Source organism: Lethenteron reissneri, chromosome 34, assembly GCF_015708825.2.
Source record: "Lethenteron reissneri isolate LAM-NWPU_2019-01 chromosome 34, ASM1570882v1, whole genome shotgun sequence".
Lineage (NCBI taxonomy): Eukaryota > Metazoa > Chordata > Hyperoartia > Petromyzontiformes > Petromyzontidae > Lethenteron > Lethenteron reissneri.
Window position 1 is genome coordinate 14,842,441 of NC_083812.1, and position 22,219 is coordinate 14,864,659.

Sequence of the window (22,219 nt, forward strand, 5' to 3'; positions counted from 1 at the left end):
CTCACTGAGTCATATAGCTCTTTTTCAGAAGTGACCTGGTCACATATGATAGCTCAACGAAGTGGCTTATCGCGTGGAAATGCATAGGCAGCCAAATACTCCTGAACGCTTGATGTCGATTCCAAATGTCGAGGGAAAAACAGTAGGACCCGGAGAAAAATAATCGCAACCACGGGGAGAGAGACACCGCAAACTTCAAATACATAGGCATCAGAGATGTTTCCTATCTCAGCCGAGTTAGTTAACATCTCGCCACCGTGGCGCTCAATATCTTGCAGAGTGCGTGGGGGAAAGTGCGCCCCTTTAGAGGATAAAGCGGCCACCTGTAGGATTTTTTCTGGAGGAAGTCCTTCTCCCCCCAAATGCCATTCTTCTCCGACACGCGAGGCCGCCGCGCTGCTCTGTGAGCTTTCCCGTTGGATTCTTCGCCTCACGATGCAGGCACCAGTAGCCCGCGCGGAATGAATTGTGGGGGGTAAACGCAAGACGAATATAAGCGTAGGGTATTGATGGGCCGCTTTTATACATGGCGCTATCCGTGCATGCGTGCAATACTCACTTTGTGTCACTTCACTAGCTTTGGGAGCCTTTTCCTTCTTTCGGCAAATGCATTCTGAGAGATATTGGCTGTGGATTTAAACTTTATGCTTTGGAAAAATATCGGACGTGGTGAACCAACCTGGTTCCAGACTCCTGGTCGTGACTGGTACTGATGATTAGCTTCATCAACTTTCTGCCTCGTGACCATATTTTCGTCAATACCCTGCATGTGCGTGCACACTTTTTAATAAATCTCTTTCCGAGGGGCCAAGAAACGATGGAATAGGCGGTATTATCAGGGTGCTCGATAGAGATGCGAGTCAAAAAAAGTGTTTATATTTACACTCATTTTTTTTTTTTTTTACGATGCTAACAACCGTCATTGTACGCAACGGACGCTGGGTGTTATTAAACAGCGGAGAATTGTTCCCAGTTAGATCTTGCAAAATCACGTGAATTGTAATTTTTCTTCATGCCTCATGCTCGCCGTGGCTGTGCCATTGTTTCCAGGTGGCATTGAGCCGCTGCAAAGCCCTGGGGACATGCGGCAACTGAATCTCCAGCGCTGGACAGAGAACGCACAAAGGTTTCCGACTTAATTATAGCGAATTACCATCTGTAATATTTTTTTGCTCAATCCTTTCATATGCATATATTAATATGCCACTTAATATTCTCGCTTATGACAACGAAGAAGCCTGTGGAAATGTTTTCCATATTTGCCTAATTTAAATTAACACGCTCATTCATCACGTTGATCACTGTAGACATGCCTGTATTGATGGGATATTGTATTGCGTGTGTGCGTGCATGTGTGAATGCGCGTGTGCGTCTGTCTTTTATGTGAGAGCGGTCGCGCAGTGGCTAGTGCGTTGTGCTTTGAACCTCGCGACCCGAGTTCAGTTTCCGCTGTGCTGGCCAACTCACCCTCTTGGTTCACAGTGTTGCCCTTAATATGTGCTCGCTAACAGCACTTGCCCTAACAATCTGTTAAAGGCTAAACGGGGGATCTTTATCTTTGTGTCTGTATGTATGTGGGGCGCGATAACGCAGTGGTTTGCGCACTGCGCTATCAACCCGTCAACCGGAGTTTGATTACCAGCCACGGCTAACATCAGTGGCTAGTGATATCTGAACCTTTTCCTAGGCTCTCCCCCTCGGTCAACTCAACATTAAACTCAACCTGGTGTGGTTCGTAAACATTGGCACTGGGGGAGACAAAGCCAGCCAGGCGTGGCGGTCGCCACATCACCCGCTTTATGTGCTGCGCCAGCCTGAGAAGGTGCTCACTAACAGCACTCTGGCAGCCGGCAGAGGCTTCGTAGAAGATCTTTGTCTTTCTGGAGACTGAAAACAAACCTCGGCTATATTTAATTCACTTGGTTGCGACCGATGCATTTGACTGATGAGATAAAAGAGCCACGGCTGCCATGCGAACGAGTGAGCAAAGGCGTCGGCTTGCACGCCGGATGAGAGGTCGGCGCTGGAGGGGGGTGCGAGCGTCGCCTACGGCCTTCGAAGAGCTGTGCGGCGCCCTCCTCGTTCCTTTTAATTCCTCCTCCCGTCGTCACCGTTCCGCGCAGGGGCCGCACCCGGACGCGCTCTGAGTGCTCGCAGCCGGAGAGAGCGGAGCAGCCGGACCCCGCAGGGCCTCCGCATCAGCGTACGAGTTCGGCCCACGCAAGCCACCCCGCCTCTCTCCTTCCATCGCCGTCGCTGGCCCCCCCAAAAGACCGCGGGAACGGCGCTCCCCCGCCGAGCTCCCCCAGCGTGCGCCACCATGGCTGCTCCCTGCCCCCCCTTGGAGGAAGCCCCCCATCGCGAGCGGCTAGCCGTCACCCCCGCTCCCCCCTCGAGCTGCCCTGGTCATCGGAGGAGGGCCTCTGCAGCCCCGAGCAGCGCGGCACCACCTACAGGCACATAATGACCGAATGCACGGCGCTCAAGACGATGCTGTTCCGCTTGCGGAGAGTGCTACATGAGGTGATGTTTGTTTCGCTGGTGCTGCCGTGTTGGGGTTGCGTTAAACCCATAGCACCTGGGTCTGTTCCGCGACCACCCACACTGCTACAACCCAGACGGCTTGAGGAGGCCTTCAACTAGCAGTTGATTGACCAAGGGCAGCAAATTATTATGATTATAATATATAAAGAACAGCATGTTCTGCTTGTTTCTGATTAGTTTGTTGTCCGTCCCGCATACCTCCGATTATCATGGTTGGCTATGTACGGTGCGAAAGAAGTTCAACATGCATACGTACACCTGCCCAGCTAGCCTTCGACACTTCACCTAGCCCCAAAGTACACTTAAGCTGCCCGGACATCTCTGCGGAACATTGTGTGAAACCCAGCCTAGGTTGGATATCTTTTTTTTTTGCAATTTAACACTGATGCTGCGGTTTATTTTTCAGTTGGCGTTTTGTTCTTCCGCAGCGGAGAGATATGTCTTATTATTTATATATCTCTTCTGATCTCGGTCGGCCTCTCCACACAGCTTGACATCTTATTCTGCTGGAGGCAGCCCAGAGATGAAGGTGAAACGATGATCTCTGCCGGGCAGGCCCCGGCTGCGTGCTGGCCGCTGAGCGGTATTGTCATGCCATACGCGTGCACGCGCAAGCCAGAAAACGGCCACCGCAAAGCACCCACTGTGCTCTGAGCAGAACATTCGTGGCATTGCAGGCATTTCCTCAGAAAAAATATATTTTTATTTACTTGCGCTTGTTTACCCCGGAAAGCCTCACTCATTTTAGGAAGTTACTGCCAAGTGTTTGCCATAGGCTGGTGGTGAGGATGAGGATGCCGCTGTGTGCCAATCCCAGTTGAGTAAATTTGCAGGTAATATTTGAGCATTGGGATATTTGCCCAATTCCACTTACAACATGTGAATTTTTTTTTAGCTATGGGAGGCAACTGAGAGTCTCGTTCGTTGGGAACCCATGCAGAATAGGGGGAGAATATACAAAGTCCACACAGAGTGGGGAACCGAACCCAGTCCCTCCTTGCTGTGAGACGCAAGCATTACCACTGCACCACCAACCATTCCCAGTCCATCAATGGATGAAGGCCTCCCATGCCACAGGTGTTTTTTTTTTTTAATAATCGAAATATCATCCCGCTGATAATTGTGGGTTGGTTAAGTGACAGGAGGCCAGGTCCAAACTCGATACACAGTCACGTTTACTTTTTATTTCAATGCTTCGCACTGTCCATCACCCACACAGCTTGGTGAAGAACTCATCCAGTGGTGGGTCGACAGAAGGCAGCTGTGAATTATCACTGTTGCTTACTTTACACGTGCGCGTAAACTTACAAGGTCACTCGCCCCGCTTGGGCTCTTGAAATAAAAACAAAGCAATCGGGGGAGACGCCGCATCTGCCGGACAACAACCAAGCTGGATGTGCTCCGTGTACCCCCGATTAGCATGGTTGGCTACATACGGTGCGAAAGAAGTTTAACAAACATACATGCATGGCGATCGGCAGCCAGAGCCAACGCATCGTCCACGCGCACGTTCACCCGTTTGAACGCGGTGCTCAATGGGGGCCCTGAATCGATGACTCGCTTCCACCCGTCCCCGTCCCCAGGACTCGGACGTGAGCCCCTCGCCTGCCACTCCGCCGCCGGCGTTCCCCGGCGGGAAGGAGGAGGCCGACTGCATTGATCAGGTAGGGTTGACGTTTCACACACTGGGAGCAGTGGGGGGGCGGGGCGGTGATGGCGATGTGGGAGGGTGTTGGTGGGGGATGCTATATACATGCACCTCGCTGATGAGATGGGTGGATGGGAGACGTAGATTCCCGTGTGCTGCGCTGTAGCTGTGCGGTAACGGATAAGAGAGGGGGGTGAAGGCGGCGTTATTGATGTAAAATGACACGTGTACAGTGGGCTCTAATTTAACATCGGTGACACAATGTCGTCCCGTCATTGCACTTGAAGCCGCCGCCGTCGCCGCTCTCTCCCGGTATCACGCGCGCGCGATCGTTTGTCTTGCGTGGCGCTAACGTCGTTCAGTGGGTGGGGGAGGGCTGCAATTATTGCCGTTTACTTTTTGCATTCTCTGGTTGTTTCCGTGAGCTCTCTGTTGCCTGTGGAGTTCCCGTAAGAATCGTCCCCATGCGCGCCCCTCTTGCTTTCTTGTTTGGTTTTGTCTCCTCATCTTACTGAGAAGCGCGAGCAAGCGGAGAATTAAAACCCCAAAGCACCGAGCGTTACGGCCTTCAATGGGTGGTACACCCGAGTACAGGGCCACCTGTTCAGAGGCACCCCCAATAAAATAATCGGGAGATATTATTTCGAAGCCACCACATATCTCCCACTGATAATAATGCAATTTGTAATGCGCGCAAATTTGCGTTTTGTTTTTCGAAAGCGAGGTTGTGGAGGTGAGTTTTTAAGTATCTCTTGAAGGAGACGATGGAGGTGATGCTGCGAATGTGCAGAGGTGCGGCGTTCCAGACTGTTGGGGCAGCCACCGAGAAGCGGCGCATAGCCGTGACCGTTCTGGAGCTTGGTATCGATGCAATGTATTAAGCCATTGAAGCACTCTTGTTCTATCATGTATGGAGCCATCGCTTTCGCATTATTCAATCGCCTGAGGTAGGCAAGAAGGGATCATTAGATCAAAGTCAGTTGGGGTATCTCGAAATGGATCGCCCTGCAGAATACGCAAACAAATATTACCTTTTACGCGCGTCGGCCGCGATGTAACATTTTGCGTCTGAATACGTGTTTTTTATCCTTTTGATAAAAAAAACATGAAGGCACCTCAATCTGTCCGATAATGCATTAAAACGCCGGCCGTCACACATGTTTTAGTGGCTTCATTTCACGAGCAGGGAACTGACAGTGTTTTCCATTTTTAAAATTAATTCTCGCTACCAAAAAAAAAACGAGACGGGAGCTTGGCATGATGCAGTATTTAACAGACGGAGAGCTTTCCCTCCCGGACAAATTATTTCCGTGCAGCGAGAGGGACTGCGGGACTCTGACATTGGGGCGTCGAGAATGGATGTGCATTTGCGAGATGACGTCATGCTTCACTCGGGCTGTGCGGAGAGGAGGATCGTGAAGAATCCTTAATGGACAATGCATTTTGACATTTCCAATTGGGCACAGTGCTTGGGAATTGAAAAGAGCACCGCATCTTTTCGTCTCTATCCGGGCCCTCGAATGCTGAATGCGCACGTCTTGAGTTGCCATTAAATCCCAGCGAACGCCACGCGTGCCCATTAGGGCTCCTATTAATGTTTCACATTTGACTGCGCTCTTTTTCGCTCGACTCATTTACAACCATTATGCCGTAATTTCATGAAAATATTATTACGAAGGCTGTGTGTGACTGATTAAATCAATATTGCATCTCCATTTGTGGGCGGAAAGAGAAAAAGGCCGCCTGCCACGGTTTTGTAATTCAGTAACACTGTTAAGCATATTCGACGTAATATTGTGCAGATTTTAAATTTCTTTGTTTATTTTAAATTTTTAATAGAGCATAGATTATGTAACTGCTGGCGGGCGAGACGATATTTAAATCTTTAGGTTTCACCAATTTTTTTTGGCAGCAAAAAATTATTTGTGGGTATATTCATTGTACTCGGTGCGGGCGGGAAAATGAAAACACGAGGGGGCGGCATCAGCTGCTCGCTGAGCGGAGCAGCCGTGCGCAAGCGAGGCGCCAGCCCTTCCGCCCCCCCCCTCCCACCAACGCCCGTTCTTCCTGACGACCGGTGGCGCTGCGAGGGGAAGATCAGCCAAGCCGTTAACCCTGGGGTGTGTCTCTCAAAACCGATCTCCGTCCACCTTCCGGTGACTGTCATTCTCCGTGATATAGAGACGTTACAGCAATCTTGACCAACGGCATTGTGCACACGCGTAGTGACCCTTTTGTCAGTCGTCCGCTGGTTGAAGACCTCGCCATGCTGTTGGTTACGGGGGTTATCTTGACCATGCTTCACTTACGTAGCATTATATATTATATTAAATATATATATTAAATATATATGATATTAAATATATAATGCCATGATTCGACCCCATGCAGTTATATTCAGCGTCAATATAGTGCGAAAAAACTTGCTTGTGTGCAAAGGAGCAACATCTTTAATGGGTAATTTGTACAATGTAGGTTTCATGATACAGTACTGTAATAGCCATTATTAAGTGAAAGAAAGTAAATCGTTCTCATGCAAGTGACTTTAATTCAACCACTCCAATTTAATCGGGTTAATATACTGAAAACGTGACGAACAATAAGCCACCTTGAGGAGATAGATTATTGTTGGAAACACGTTGATCAAAACTTCCGTACGAGCTCGATACATATTTTCCAGCAACACGCTCCGGGTATAGTGAATAAACTACCTGAATCGGATCCCTGTGATGGTGAATCGCGATTGGTTAAGCAAGCGATGCACTTAGCGGTTTTGCGAAGTGTCACTTGAGCACGTGGGCAGCAGGGCTTAATTGCAGCCGGATCTTTCCGTGTTCTGTTGATCCTGGAAATATTTCCGTGCCTGGCACACCACATCATCCAGTATAACTCTCGCCATCATCATCATCACGATCCATGGGCAGAGAGCCCGTAGTAGGTGTCCACTGCAAATGCCATCATTTGTTTCCACTTTCCTCTGTCTTCTGGCAATATGCTCAAATCTGGCACCGATCTCTGATTTGGTCGCCATGGCTATGGCTAATAAATCACGTGGCACCTCCCGGACTACGTTTGTTGGTGATGCGTAAAACACCGAGCGAGAAATTAATCCTTTCCTCGGCAGGCAGACCTCGCTGCCCTGCGCCGGCTTTGCCCTCGTTAAGCGCCAGGGTTCTTGTCGGCGCGAGAGCACCGTGACACACCGGGGCCCTGTGCCGGGCACGTTGGCCTCGCCACGCACGCGTGCACGGAAATCGCCGGTCACAGAGCAGCCGAGTAAGGGGGGTAAGCCAGGGCACGGTCGTGGCGAGCGCGAGCAAATTAGTGGCCGGTCGGCGGTCCCCCAGCTTCACGTTGACGCAATCTGTGCACAAATAGATTGCAGTGCAGTGGGTTTTTTTTTGCTGGAAGTGCGCACCTGCTTTATTGTTGTTGCAGCCTCTGCTTGCGGGTCGGGGTGGACCTCGGATGCGTTGTTAGCATGTCTGGCAGAGCCAGAAGGTGACTGGAGAAGTGTTTATTTAATTATTTTCCCCACAGGCATCGTTATTAGGGTTCAGCGGTCGTTCCGTTTAATGCCAACGCACTTCAGCGGTGACACCTGCAGGCTGATGTTCCGTGGGGCCCAACGCTTTTGTTCGGTTTCGCATTCATCTCGCGTTTGGCAGTTCGGTTCCAAAAAGACGCTCCCAGCACGTGGAGTAAAACGTCGGAACCTCGCGCCCAACAACTTGGGAACACGTCCGAGAGCTGTCGGCGGTGCACGTTTCATTTAAGCGACGTTGAACGTTCGGCGCGAAAGTCACATGTGCGCCATCGGTCTTGTGAACCAAAATCAGTGACTTTGTATTACGGTGCAAAAACATTTCCCTCGCTCCCTCCCTCCTCTGAAATCATCAGCTGGGTGGTGCTTGCCGGACACACATGGAACTCTTAGAAATTAGACTCGTGCGTGCAGCTGCCCCTCCATTGACGCGGAGCGCGAGTTCCGCACAGATACGCGGTAATGCGTGCGAGTGCTCTTCACCGCATTACCGTGTCCAATGGTGAAAGCCTACAAATGATGCCGGCACTTTTGTTTTCGGCTATGATACCACTGTCTGGTTTTGTAAAAATTATTGTGAACCGTTTGTTGACAGTGCTGCGTCATTTGGATAAAATACGCTGCTCACTTTAAGATTCTGTGATGAGCTGTCCCACGCTCTGATATATTGACTGAACGCTCAATAAACCCAATTCAATATTCCGCTGTGACGCACAAGTAAACCGTTTTTTAAAAATGCCATTTATTTATATTTACTACGTTCTTGGCCTTTTCAACGGAGATATTTATGCAAATCAAAATGACCGGTTTGATCACTTGGGTCGTTACATTCGTGGAAACCCTCCCTCACCTCCCCCCCCCATAATTCACATTTTCTCGCATACCAGTTTAACATTTTTTTTTATATTTCTCTCTTTCCGTAATGTCTGTTAAACACGTTAAACGCATCTGAAGGCCGTGGTCGGTTCAAGCAATTAAATAATATAATTCGCCTTTAAAATTGCCTGTCCGTTTCAAACTTAAGTTCACGTCTACTGTGCTCACAAGTGCGAGCCCCCCCCACCTCCACACCCCCCCTCCCCCCTACCCCCTCCACCCTCCCCCTCCCCCCTCCCCCCTCCCCCCTCCCCCCTCCCACCTCCCCCCTCCCCCCTCCCCCCTCCCCCCTCCCCCTTCCCACCTCCCCCCTCCCCCCTCCCCCCTCCCACCTCCCCCCTTCCCCCTCCCCCCTGCTCACGAATCTCGGGAGCGTCACCGCGAGCAGGAGCCGGACCTCCCAGAGAAAGAGGCTTCGGTCGCTTCTCTCCCCCCCATCCGTTCCCTCTCTTCCCGTGTGTTGAAAAGGCGCCAGCTGCCTTTTCGCGGAACGTGACTGACACTTCATCTCGGGAAGTCATTTCCGCAAGTTTATTTATTCATTTGCGCTGGGTGGGGAGGGCGGGCGGGGAACTAAATTACTCGTGGTGGGACGGACTACGGGCGGACGTCTCATTCTGTTACGGGGGGGGGGGGGGGGGCGGCTGCTGGCTCCGTGTGCCCACTCGCGCTGGATAATTACCCGCCGCTCGTGAGGAGCTGTGTCCGCCATGCGCTCTCCTTTCGCTCGCAAGTTCAAGAGGGTTCACGAAACAGGAGGGGAGAGTGCTGTTTTATAAGTTACAGACACACACGCATGTGCTTACAGTATAATATCACCATTGTCGTCGCCATCATCGTTAATATTCTGCTGCTCAATGCTTCTGCTTTTTAGGGCAGAGAACGTTATTGCATACACAACAAAAACAATGTCTAAATTAGAGACGATTTTGGAAGAAGAAGAAAAAAAAACGCCCATCGGCAAAGACGTTCACAGTTGGCGTTTTTTTAAATTCAGGGCGCCGGCTGCTGCTGCCGGATGTTGTTAGGAGTGCGAGCGGTTGCGCCGATGGGCGTTTGCGATGACACAAACCGGAGATGGCGCATTAGTGGCACACGATACATTATCGCCGCGCTGACAGCGCTTATTCATCACGACACAATGGAACGATGCGGCGAACACTTTATTCTTTCGTGCACGGACTCCTAAAATAGAAACGAGTTACAACGCTCCCGTCGAAGCGGTTCGTTTGCGTCGAGCACGACTCTCTTGTTTGTTGGCATTCGATTCGGAGGGAGGGCGGTGGTCGTTCTCGAACGCTGTCGCTGCCCTGCGTTCACATCGTCAACGTCCGTGTCGCTCTCCGATGTTTCATTCGCTGGCTCGTGCGCTCCGCGATCTTCCAAGCACCCGTCGAGGCTAGCCGCCTCTTCCAAGGGAGACCTGGGGGAAAAGGAAGCAATTATGGGAAAGATACTTTTCCCGTTGAAGCATAGGTAAATTGAATAATTTACGGAAATTCTACGCTCGTCAAGAAACGCCGCTGCGAGTTTCGAAGGTTTTTTCCAGGCCGGTCCTGTATGTGATGTTTGGCTAATTCCTGATTGAATATTTGCCAGAGAAATAGGCACTCATGAATATACGTTTAAAATAGTCCGATAGCCCGGGCGGCCGCGGCTACGCACTGCTGTGTAAATCCAGCGCTGCGGTGGTGAGCGCTGGTGGAGCTCACTGATGTCGTGAAACTCCCTCTCCGTTAAGTGTCGAGGATCCATAAACCTGGCTCGCCAGTAGATGGCAGAACAGTGAGTGGATTCACCTCCATCTGTTTCTATTTGTAGCTAATGGAGGTGACGTACAACGTCGATCGATCTTGCCCTGTTGACTGATTGAAAACTGATGTCTTTAAAACTGCTTTCTGTGTTTAGTTTGTTCTTCCCCCGCACCTTCGATTAGCGCGGTTGGCTACGTACGGTATGAAAGAAGTTCCACATTGTACGGGGATTGAGTGTTGCCCCCTCTCCCCGCCCACCTTCGCAAGCATGGGTTTTTTTTCTCCTTTCTCCGGTACTCCGTTTTTCACACGCATGTAAAATCAGTAATGAATGGAGTGGGCCAAATACCCGGTTAGGGCCACAGAGCATGGCCAATTATTGACGCCGGTACTGGTTGCCTTCCTGCTTATCCATGGTTTCCCACCACTTTGAATCTAAGGAAATGTGTACTCGTTGCGAATGTGCACCTTTTAGCGTTGAACTTTTCTCACCCACTTAGTCGCCACCTTGCATCGCAGCGCGTTGCGAGTCAGTCGTGCGCAATGTGATCTGTGTGATCCCCCAATCCCACATCCATTGCCCTCTAACAGCCAATCACAGGTGCGTTGCAATACAAACTGCGCGTAGGTTTTCGCGGCTGTGCCGTCGAGCTCTCTGGCGCGTATATCGGGGGGTTGTCCCGTGGCGATGAAGAAGCTCCGGATTGGAACGAAACACCGGACATCATGTTCACGCTTGGGGGCAGCCGTGCTCTAATGAGGGTTTAAATGTAGACCGAGCTGCGAGCACGATCTCCTCGCGAAGCCGCGCGTGTGCCATCTCGCGTCACCTCCATTATCTCGCAAAAACGAGCTTAACTGGCGTGCGAGATCGGTCGAAGGGGACACCATCGATCGACCGACGTCTTGCGGCGCCTCCATTAGCTTGCGGTGTAATGGTTAGTGCGCACAGGACGTGCGATCCACAACTCGACGGTTCAATTCCCACCCCTCCCCCTCCCGGCATGGCAGTTGAAACAAGGCCGTGCATGTTTCTTCAATGTCCCCTTCCCCCCCTCTGTCCACGCAGCAGCATGAAGAAGTGATCTGGCCACTTAGCTCAACAAAGTGGCTTATCATCACGTGGAAATTTATGGCAGCCAAATGCTCGTAAACGCATGTCGATGCTAAATGTGGAGGGAAAAACCGGAGGACCGGGAGAAACATCTATGCAACCACGGGGAGAGAGACAAGCAAACTCAAAATGTATTCCAGGCGCCAGGGTTCGGGATCGAACACACAACCTCCTGTATACCAGGTGAGGTAGTGGGCACCCCTTGGTCAGCGTAGAAGAGGAGGCACAGATGCCCTCTAGCGCTCCCTCTAGTGGACGCCATTTCTGCCAGCGGTGACATGAGCGAGCAATTGCAGAGTTGAACCTTTACCATTTTGTTTACCTTTTCTTTTAACTTTTTTACCTTCAGCTCTTTTACATGAACCTTCATTGGCTCCATGGTGAAATGGTTACCACACTGGACGGCGCAATGCGGAAGTCGCTGGTCCGATTCGATTTCCCGGCGCGGCACATAAAACAATTGGCGCGCCTCCGTCCGCCCACTTAGACCATCCTCCACGAACCGGCTTCACGAACTGGCTCCGCTGTGTTGCTGGAGGTGGGCCAGCAGAATCGTGCTCCGTTGAGACGGTCAACCCAACCGCAGCAGCGCAGAGCGCTAATACGGCTTGCCGCAGGCGGTCAGTCGACCGGCCGACTGGCCGGCGCCTCCGCCCCAATGCGAGGAATCGATAGTTCCGCAATTATAATTTCTCGCTCCGCCTCCGCTCTGCGACGGGCTGCCCCATTAGTGGGACCCTCGTGACACGGTCGCCGCTTTGCCCTGCCAATCCTCGCGTGCCCGGCCGCCGTGCGAAAGGGGATGTCCGTCCGCTCCGAGCTTGGCGCAGGCAAAGGTGCCGCCGCCTGTCGCGGCCCTGTGTCCGTCCCCTTTGCTCGACAGGGTGTCACCCGTTGGGTGGTTGCGCTTTGCGAGTCGCCGGCCAAACGTTCTGATCTCGGCTGAACAAAAGAGGCTGCGCTTTGCGGTTTCGTGCTGCACGCGGCTGTGAAGAGGATTGGTGGCTTGGTGGGGTTTAGTAGGACCGCACAGTGGCGATGCCGTCATCGAGTGTGCAGGCGGTGCAGCCGCACGGCTGAATATGGTTCTTAACGATTGCTACTTGCAACGCGGATGGGCTCTATCTGGTGAATAAAATCTCATGTACACTTTCACGGAGGTTTGCCCAGCCAATATAAAGGCTTTTGATATTTTGACGAATGCTTACGCAAACGCAACAAGCGTGCATGAATAAAATTGAGACAATTATCTTGAATATCGCCGTTGAACCTAGAATCTTGGTGGCTACCCATTTGGAAAATTATTCTGGCTCCAGCCTATTTGCAGGAGGAGGCTAGCTGGGGGGGGGGTTAGGGCAGCTCGGGGGACAGCGAGGGGTTGGGGGGGGGCAGCGAGGGGGTGGGGGGATATTTTTGTGAGTTGAACAGCAGCCAACGGATGCCCATGGCAGATCAGCTGCCTCCAATTCATGGAAAATTTGGGCTCCTGGTTTTGTCAATTATTTTATCTAAGTAGCTCCGAAATGTCCTCTACAGCCGTCTGTGAAACATCAATTTTGTTTTGCTGATGCGCAGGTCAGGGGCTTGTTTACACAGTACGCAGTAATTGTGGCTGGTTGTTTGGAGCATATCAGAAATTGTGCCCTGCATGCAGAGTGGTCAGGGACTAGGGTTGCCCGCGAGTGCGTGCGTGCCTGTGTACGTATGGGAGCGCCGACCCGAGTTCGATTCCCGCTCTCACGGCCAACATCGGTGACAAATATTTGATTTGGTCCTGGGCCTCCCGTAGGTCGACTTAGCCTTAAATGAGTGCCTGTTGCGGTGTGTAAACATCAGCACTGGGGAGACAAAGGTGGCCGGGCGTGGTTTTGTCCATCCAACTCCTCGTGTGTCGGATAATTCGTGAAATGCCGAGGTGCCCGCTTTGTAGAGTGCACCTCAGAATAACGTGCGGTCGTTGATCCGTTGAATACGTGGGGCCCAGAGTTTTTGTGAAGGAGTCGGAGTCAGTATGGCCGTGTGGGTTTTCACGTTCGTGCTGAACAGCTATCTGATGTTTTATTTTGTGTCGTACCGTGTGTTGTTTTGGTATGACGTCCGACGTTTCGCTCCACATTGGAGAGTTGACGCCCATACTTTTTCAACCTTCGTATTCCTCCACAGTTCATACAACCGGGACGTACTTTTGTTCAAGTTTCGTGTCAGTACGGGCAGCATTTTGCTTAAAGGTGTTTATCCCAAGTTGCACACAGCATACTGCACAAACTGCGTGAGTTTCGGTCACATTGCCAAGGTGAACAAAGTTGCAGGATGGTTGTAGTGGTACAGACATGGTGGTAGGTATGTATGTTGAACTTCTCTCGCACCGTACGTAGCCAACCGTGCTAATCGGGAATGCGGGGGAAGGACAACAAACTAAACACAAACAGCACTTCTAAAGAAATTAGTTTGAAATCTGGATTTTAAAATGCATAGCTCTAGTGACTTGCTAATATCAGAAGTAAAAGCATTCCAGATGACCGCAGAAGTGCATCTGAAAGCGCATGATGTAATTCCATCTTTGTTCGATGGCCGGCCAAAAGCCGCTGCTGCGAGGATGGCCGAAGTTGGCGTGATGACGGTTTAACGTCGTCCATGGCGACGTGCTGCTGTCTGTAGGTGCTGCTACTGGAGGAGATGGAACAACTCCGAGACAAAGTCCGAGATCAGGAGATGATGATCGAGCGATTGCAGGCGGAGCTGGTGAGTGCCGCGCATCGATTTGACTCATCTCAAACGTATGTTCCTACTTCAGCAGGTGGGCATCCTCCGAGATGCATCGTCAAACATTTTCGCAGTTGATCTCATAAGAAAAATATCTGTAAGTTACATAACACGAGTGGGTTTTACATACAATTGTCCAACACGTTTCCAGGTTCAGCCGCTTGTTGTTCAGCCCGACGTCCGACGTTTCACTTTACAAGCCGAGAGCTTCTTCAGGAGCCTAAGTAGAGGGACGGAGTTTCCTGAAGAAGCTTCCGGAAAAGTGGAGCGAAACGTCAGACGACGGGCAAGTGGTGCAACCTGGAAAAAAAATACACTTGAGATCGCCATAGTTGTGAGTAGTGGTTCTCAATTTGTTATGAGGTCTACATTGATGATTCAATGTGGTGTGAGTTTACCTGTTATATCGCAGGTTTTTGATGTCTGCTCTAAAAGCAGAGGCACTTGGGTAATTACAGAAACCACGGGGTGGCGGCAGAAATAAAACGGATGACTCGGCACAAACTAGCCCAGCGGCTAGCATGCAGACCACTACACCATCCCATCATCCCACGAGCCAGTGCGGCGTAGGGTTTGAATTATAATGTCAATAACGCACACTTTAATATAAAAATACTTGAAAAATGACGTTCAAAAACTTTTAGGCACATTTGCAAAGATTAATGTATATACATATGTAAAAATAAAAAAAGACACAATTACATCTTGGAAGACAAACTGAAATGATGTCGTAGCCGGGCGCAGGGCAGTCACGAGAACTCCTCTTAATAGCCGAAGAGGATTCATTACTTGTGGAGCTTGGGAGCGGCGGCGGCGGTTCGACGGTCCAAGTGAATCGATCAAAGGTGACACCGAATGCCATCACACACAGGATAGAACAAAAATAAATCACGAGCACGGCTCCTATTGCCGGCGATTGCTGTCCACTTTGACGAATGCCAGCTGCTTTGCTCCAAGTGTCCCACGCCCACGACTGTTGTCGCCCCTGGCAGGAGGAGAGAGGCAGGGATGGAAGATCGGCGTCTGTCGCGGCGGGGACCTCCTTCGAGTCACGGCCCCCTCGCGCCGAGCGTGGGACGCAAACCACCGAGCCCACGCAGCCCGCGAACGTGCGTAACCTCCGCTCTCGTCCGTCCGCGTGTCCCAAAAACCCGAAGGAAAAAAACACCGCCACACTTGTTTATCTTTCAGGGTGGAGGGGGCACCTGCCTCGCGTGTGCAGCGTTGAGTTTCAGAGGGCAGAAAGTTCGCCTTAGCATTTGTCATGCCCCGTGTTAACATTCTTTGCGGTGGTATCTTGGAAGTAAGCCTCGACCCCCGTAATCTTAATAGCTTGGCCCACAGGATAAAGGGTTTATTTTGGACCTTGGTACTTCGAGCGAAACCTTTTTTCTTTCCTCTGTCCGTCTCAGAGGAGCCTTAAAGGTGACTTAACTTTAAATGTCTCGTCCCTTGTTGTTTGCAAGTCTCTTCTGTTGCTGCTCCTGTGTAACTCCTTTTTCTCCTCCTGCCCTGCTTCCTCTGACTTGATCAAATCGTGCCGTCGTCAGAAGGCCACGGGGCCACGCAAATCCTTTTTGCCTGTGCGGACGGCACGCGGCCCGCGTCCAGACAAGCAGAGTGAGTTGTTCTGCAGCATCACTCCCCCCCCCTCTTCCTATCTCGCTCTTTGTCCCCCCTCTGTGGTCTTTTTTGTATTTAATGTTTACAGCCGTCACCTCTGTTTCCCCCCCCCCTCTACTCGCCGATTAAAATAAAATGGGGAGGGGGATGGGAGGGTTGGTGGGGGTGGAAAAAAAAACCGATGCCACAAGTTGGCCCAGTGGGTTCACCTGAGAGGGGAAGGAAATGGCACGGTCGGGTCTGGAGTGATTCCAAGAGGTGAAATTAGCTGCCACAATTGATTGACTTCACCAAAGCCGCCAGGCGTGTCAGCGTGGCGATGAGATGCCACCGCCGGCTCGCACGCGCTCCTAATTAAGTGTCGTCGTCGATGGGATTTGTGAAGAAGAAAGACGAACGTTCGGACCTCTCGTTTTTTGTTGTTATCCATGTTGCGTAACCGCCACCGCTGCTGCCGCTGCCGCTGGTTTATTTCTCATTTCATTGTTTCCCCCTTCTTGTTTCTCCTCCTCCTGTCGTGTAATCCTGCCGATTTACCCACCCCCTTCCAGCCATTTTCTTCAGCGCAGTCTGAGCGCACGAGGTAAAGCGGTTGCACTCCTCGACTTAGTTTGCCGTGATGTCCGCGCGGGTTTATGCGGTGTGAATCCCCCACCACCCCCCACCACCCCCCTGACACCCACCACCCCCCACCATTGTCCCCTGTGTTGTGCCCCCCTTATCCCGCGTGGATTGCGGAGTCGATGATAACTGTGAAATCATGCGTAATGGACCGTTTTTTTTGATGCCATAAAATTGGATTACATACGAAAGCCAGGTTAATTTGTAGCCTGTTCTTATTAAGTTTGACTTGCTAAGATAACCTGAGGCGTTTTTTTCTCCCATTAATTTAAGATCCTTGCCGACGGATATATTTTTTTATCCTTTTTTTCTCAATCAAAATAGGAGATCATGTGGAGTATAACTTGGCTGTACATTTTAGTTAAACTTTTTGCACATCGACTTCTGTCCTCCAAGACAGTGTCTATTTATTTTAGTTTTTAACGATGAAAGAAAACAGTTTTGTTCTACAAAAAAAAGTGTCCGTGTTAAAATTTTGTATTGATTTATTTTTATTTCAGACGTGCCGCCGCCCGACTACAGACACAGTGGCCAGCGTAGCGGGCACTTTGGCAGCCACACGGCCATCCGCGGGCCCCAGTGAGGCAGCTCGGCCAGACCTCCAATTTGCCGATCGTTTTCAAGCTTCCCATGACGAATCCTCTGGACGCGTCGGGGACCTGCACGTCAAAACGGAACTCGTCGCGACTGCAGAATTGTCCCGGTCGCTGCAGCAGCAGCAGCACGCATCCGACGGCCTTTACCGCTGTGGTCCCTGCAGCGTCCTTATTGATCGCGACGGTAAAACGGCGAGAGCAAAGGACTCAGACGAGTGCAGGTCATGCGCCAGCCCACGAGAGCGGTTCTTTGAACCGCAGTCTCGTTACAGACCTTGCGCCGCCTCGGCTTCCGCCGCGCAGGGCGAGAACGAAGCGGCGCCGGTGCGGCCTCCGGATGAAACAAGCTGGCCGGTTGGCTCGAGTGACCCCGCACGAGGCGGGGCGGTCGAAGGCTTCCGCGCGGGAATTGCTCCCATCGCCAGGACGGTGGAGGCGAAGAACGGCGTCGACGCCGCGTCGGTCGACCTCCGGAGGCACGCCGCCTGGGCCCCGGTGGGCGACGGGCGCGGCGAACGCGCCGACTTCACGGCCGGCGCGGCCGGTATCGGCCGCCTCGATAACCCCGCACCGGTGGGAGGCCTGCGTACCTCGACCGGGAATGGCAAACCGGTTGACGGTTCGGAGGACAGATTTCTTGGCCCGCGGTGGGACGAACCGACGAGCGGATGGCAAAGCCAAACGGAGCGACCGTGCGACCAGATGCGAGGACTGGGTCACCTGACGTCGATCCCCATGCCAAGAGGAGGAGGAAGAGGAGGAGGGGACTTGAGGTGCTTCTCATCACCGCTCCCAGGGCACTTAGCGGAATGGGTCTGCTCCGAAGGCGAGATTGCAGATAACGGCTCGGGTATTGCGGTGTCTGGAGAAGGAAATTGCTGTCAACTTATCGCTCAAGACAAGCCCGGTTTTGTTGTCAGTGTTTAATTCTCCCAGATGCCTTTTTGTAATCTCTCTCTCCTTACCTTCATGGGAATGAAGGTTGTTTTTCTGTGGAGCTGTTTATTGGGGATATTGATTTTTGTTGATACGATACATAAAGAAGGGCAGTGATCTACTTTAATGCACAATACATAAAGTACAATAACACAGATTATGAGTACCACATTAATAACAATAGCCATAGCGGTGGCCTGCTTTATGCGGTGTATATAAGGTGTAAATTTCTCGACATTAAATCACACACACGGACCGTAGTAGAGGTTTGAAAGTTGAATTCTGCAAATAGCAGATTTGTGATTCCGAAAAACAAACCAATACACGCACGTACGCACGCACGCACGCATGCACGCGAGCGAAAAAACCCAAACTCTTTGTACATATTATATCTTGAGACAAATGTCCAAGGACATTTTGATGGCGTGAATAGAAGACCTTTTAAACACTTGTGCTTTTCCAAGCGTTATCAAACAGGGGCGAGTGCTGGAAGACTCCGTATAGGAAAAACGTCGAGTGACAGGAATTACTTTAAAATGCATCGGGTGAGTCGAATGTATATATGAAAAAAAAAATCCACGTTTCTTTAAGGGTACATCTCAATATATTGCACATTCCATTGTATTGTACAGGATAAGTAAACACTCTTACACTGGGTTTTTAATGACTGTAAACGATTGTTTTTGTTTGGTATCTACTTGTTGTGTGGGCACAATGCAATTTACACGAGGGGGGGGGTGGAGGAGGCGGTGATGGAGAAACAGCATTGTGGGTGTTCAGGGTGGACAGTGGCAGGAGCTGGGAGTAGGACTTGATTCCGGTGGGAGGGGATTCCGTGGAACCTTTCACTCATCGCTCTATGGGGTATTCTCAGGCTGCACTGCGCATTGTTCGTCTTGATGTCCGACGTTTCACTCCACGTGCTTGGGAGCTCCATCAGTTCTCAAAGTTATTCTCCATGTGCCGGGGAGCTTGTTGAGGAACCGAGGAGTTGAACAAGGTCCCACCGAGCACGTGCCGTGCCGAACGTTGCGCTGTGCAGCCCGAAAACGTGTGTACAGCACGGCCGCCATCGCTTGTGGTTGAGATGCAGAATGTGAATGTTGTTGCTGCGGTGAACGCCTCCATCCCTCCACGGCCTGAGCGCGCTCCGCACCGCCTGTGCGCTTGACGTCCCCACGTGTTTGCGTGCGCAAGTGCAACGGCGCCTATTTATTTGCACTTAATCATGTATATGTTGCGCACGACGTTGCCTCGTGTAAGGTCCACTCTTCTCCGCCCTTTTGGGCCGAAGCCGCTCGGGTCGGATGCACCCGAGCGGCCGTCTTGTCTGTCTGGGATGGCGGCGCGCGTTTGTGTCGCTGGACATTTGAGATGCGACGCCTTCCGCCTTCCGTGCTGCAATCACCAAGTGTGAATCTTTATAATCTTCGACCCGTGCGTGCACGCGCGTGTGCGTGTTGGCACGTAACGCCACAACGAATGATAAACGCCGATTCCAGTTGGTTGTACGGGACAGGTGGCTTCAATATGTAAAACAATATGGCCCACTTGAGAGTAATTTTTGTTGGTACGTTTTTCGAGGGACAGTAAGCGCATTGTGGATCGCGATGCTCGTGTGTGAATATACGGCCTGCCTGGGTCTCGCATCGCTCTGCAGCGAATTGTTTTTCGCTTGTTACGCAGCGATATTTTATTCATATTTGAAGCCATAGGTGAACAAACAAAACCGTGCATTTAATTACTTGATGAAGTACTGTGGGCAAGAACATATTATGAAGTGTGTTGTGGTTCGTTTGTCTCTTTGAATACAAATATAGATTTATTTACAATGGGAGGGGTGGGTGTAGTCTGGCCGCATGCTTTTACAGAACAAATTATAAAACGCAGCTCGCGAACACGGATATCCAGCCCGCGATGCACAAAACGCAAACATCGCGTACATTCGAGGCATCCTCTCGCCTCGTCACAACGCGTGAAATGTAACGGAAGCTTTAATATGCAGCCGAAATGTAACAATTGTGAACGTGTAAAAAACACACAAAAACATCAATGTACATATATAATAATCGAGGAAACTTTGCATCCCTTTGTAAAGTGACCACGCGCAAGGGATGTTCCTTACAGCAGTCCTGACCCCCCCCCAGCTCCTGATGTTATCACCAGCGTTTGCGGGGAGGCATCTTTAAGCGGGGTGCTGTGACGTCCCTTCGTTGCCAAGCAACTCCCAAGTGTGCCCGATGGTGACCAACCTTCAGTGTTCTTCTAATCGTTGCGCACGCGTTGTGTGCCTGGTTGTGTGTGTGTGCACGCGCGCGCAGAGTTTCTCTCGATGATGAGACACCGGAATCGCATCCCACGCGCTCCCCACGGGATGTGAGCGTGTGTGCACGCGCGCGTGTTGGCCAGCACCGCGCCCGGCCGCCTTTGTCTAACCAGTGGCGATGTTTACTCCACATCGCACCAGGTACTTATTTAAGGCTGAGTCGACCTAGGGGGGGGGCCCAGCACCGGTTCAGATAATTGTCACTGGCGTTGGCCGTGAGCGGGAGAATCGAACTCCGGTCGCCGGGTTCGTAACGCAGCGCGCCAACCGGTACACTACCGCTCGCCACACACGCACATATGCGCGCACACACACACACACGGGAGCAGATAACCCCCTACGGCCAGTCACGTGCAGCGACGATAGTTATTTGTGGTACGCCTGTGCAATATGGGAGAGCGGTTGCGCTTCTTACAGTCGACAAAGGGAGGAGATAAACTATGTTGTGCTCGAGTAGGGTTTTTTAAACTACCATTTTCTGTTATCCGTTCTTTGTATGAGCCAGCAGTGCTTCTTTGTGTCTAGTGGGTAGCTGCACATTTTAATCTTTTTCAGTAGTATGTGATGGGTGTTTTATGTTTTTTATGGGATTCCCTCAATACAAGGTTCAAAACACTCGTAACTGATTTTATGCGATGGTGTTGCTGATTGTTGGTACGGATAAAAAAAAACGTTCAATGGTTCAAGTTTCACCTGTGAAAAAATAAAATTTTCAAAGTCTGAATTTCACTCGTATGCAGTTCTGCTCATTGTATGTGTTGGCAATTGTTTGAAAGTACAGAATGGAAATGCATTACCCCATGTTCACTATGACAACAAAAACCCCAACGCATTAATGCGTCGAGTCTCAGCCTTCGTTATGACAGCCCCTCAATCAAGATGCAGTGGCGAGATGTTAAGTACCACGCCTGGTATACATGAGGTCGTAGTTTCGATCCCGACTCTGACGCCTGCTGCTGTATATTTGCGTGTTCTCTCTCTCCCCGTGGGCGACTGGATTTTTCTCCGGGTCCTCCGGTTTTTCCCTCCATGTTTAGAAAGATTAGTTTCGAGTATTTGGCTGCTATACATTTCCACATGATCGGCCACCTGTCATTTGTGGCCAGGTCACTTCTGAAAAAGAGCTATATAGCTCAGTGGACATTACCTGGTTAAATAAAAAATAGTTTTGTTAAGACCCCTCCAAGGTTACCAAGGCCACGGCACACCTGAGAGGTCACGTGTCCATTCTTCCAGTCAATGTGGTTGGTGAGACATTCCACGCGAATTAAGTGTATGTCGTGTTTGTAAGGCACCTTGAATTGTCACAATTGATCGAACCACAAGAGGAGGCAAATCGTTAGGAGCCCAGTTAACAGTCCGTATAATATAAAATGTACAATGTTTGTAACGACTGCAGATTCATCATCATCAAAGTCATGAATAGTAGCAATACTCAGGCGCTGTGCATTAAACAAGGCTGATGCTGCAACAGCATTTGAGGTCCCTCAATTGCTCTCCGGGTGCAGTTATAGTGGCACGGCACCTGCCACGGCAGCTTCCTCTGACACGGCGGAGGAAAATGATTTGTCATTTTTGCTGCTGTGCAGAATTGTTGCGGACATTGGCTTTAACAAGATGGTGACTCACGGGGCGGCGGCGGGGGTCCTATAAACATGTGGCACTCATTGTCGGGAGACTTTGTGTGATGTCATGGACGACATCATGCCTTGGTACAGCGATGGCATTGCATCTGCTCGTCGGTGTTATGCTCGTGAACCTGGTGCTGCTAACCAGCAGGTGGGGAGCGGTGGTGTAGCGGTTAGCACGCTGCGCTACGAACCCGGCGCGAGCCGAGTTCGATTCCCGCTCACGGCCAACCCCAGTCCTGGGGC

At 51.0% G+C, this 22,219-nt stretch overlaps 1 protein-coding gene across 7 annotated transcripts in view; it reads left to right on the forward strand.

Moving 5' to 3' along the window:
- Positions 1–21,056, forward strand: part of LOC133350731 (uncharacterized) — a 59,671-nt gene extending 38,615 nt beyond the window's left edge. For 5 of the 7 annotated variants that reach the window (XM_061565406.1, XM_061565404.1, XM_061565403.1 and 2 more), the window contains 6 exons: positions 1,051–1,126; positions 2,124–2,523; positions 4,128–4,208; positions 14,139–14,222; positions 15,236–15,352; positions 16,988–21,056. In XM_061565406.1, coding sequence (XP_061421390.1) covers positions 1,051–1,126; positions 2,124–2,523; positions 4,128–4,208; positions 14,139–14,222; positions 15,236–15,352; positions 16,988–18,010 — 1,781 coding nt within the window. In that variant the 3' untranslated portion in view covers positions 18,011–21,056. Of the gene's footprint in view, positions 1–1,050; positions 1,127–2,123; positions 2,524–4,127; positions 4,209–14,138; positions 14,223–15,235; positions 15,353–15,793; positions 15,864–16,417; positions 16,450–16,987 lie in introns of all 7 variants that reach the window. The other 2 variants (XM_061565409.1, XM_061565408.1) reach the window with 2 other exon arrangements.
- Positions 21,057–22,219: the final 1,163 nt, after the last annotated feature.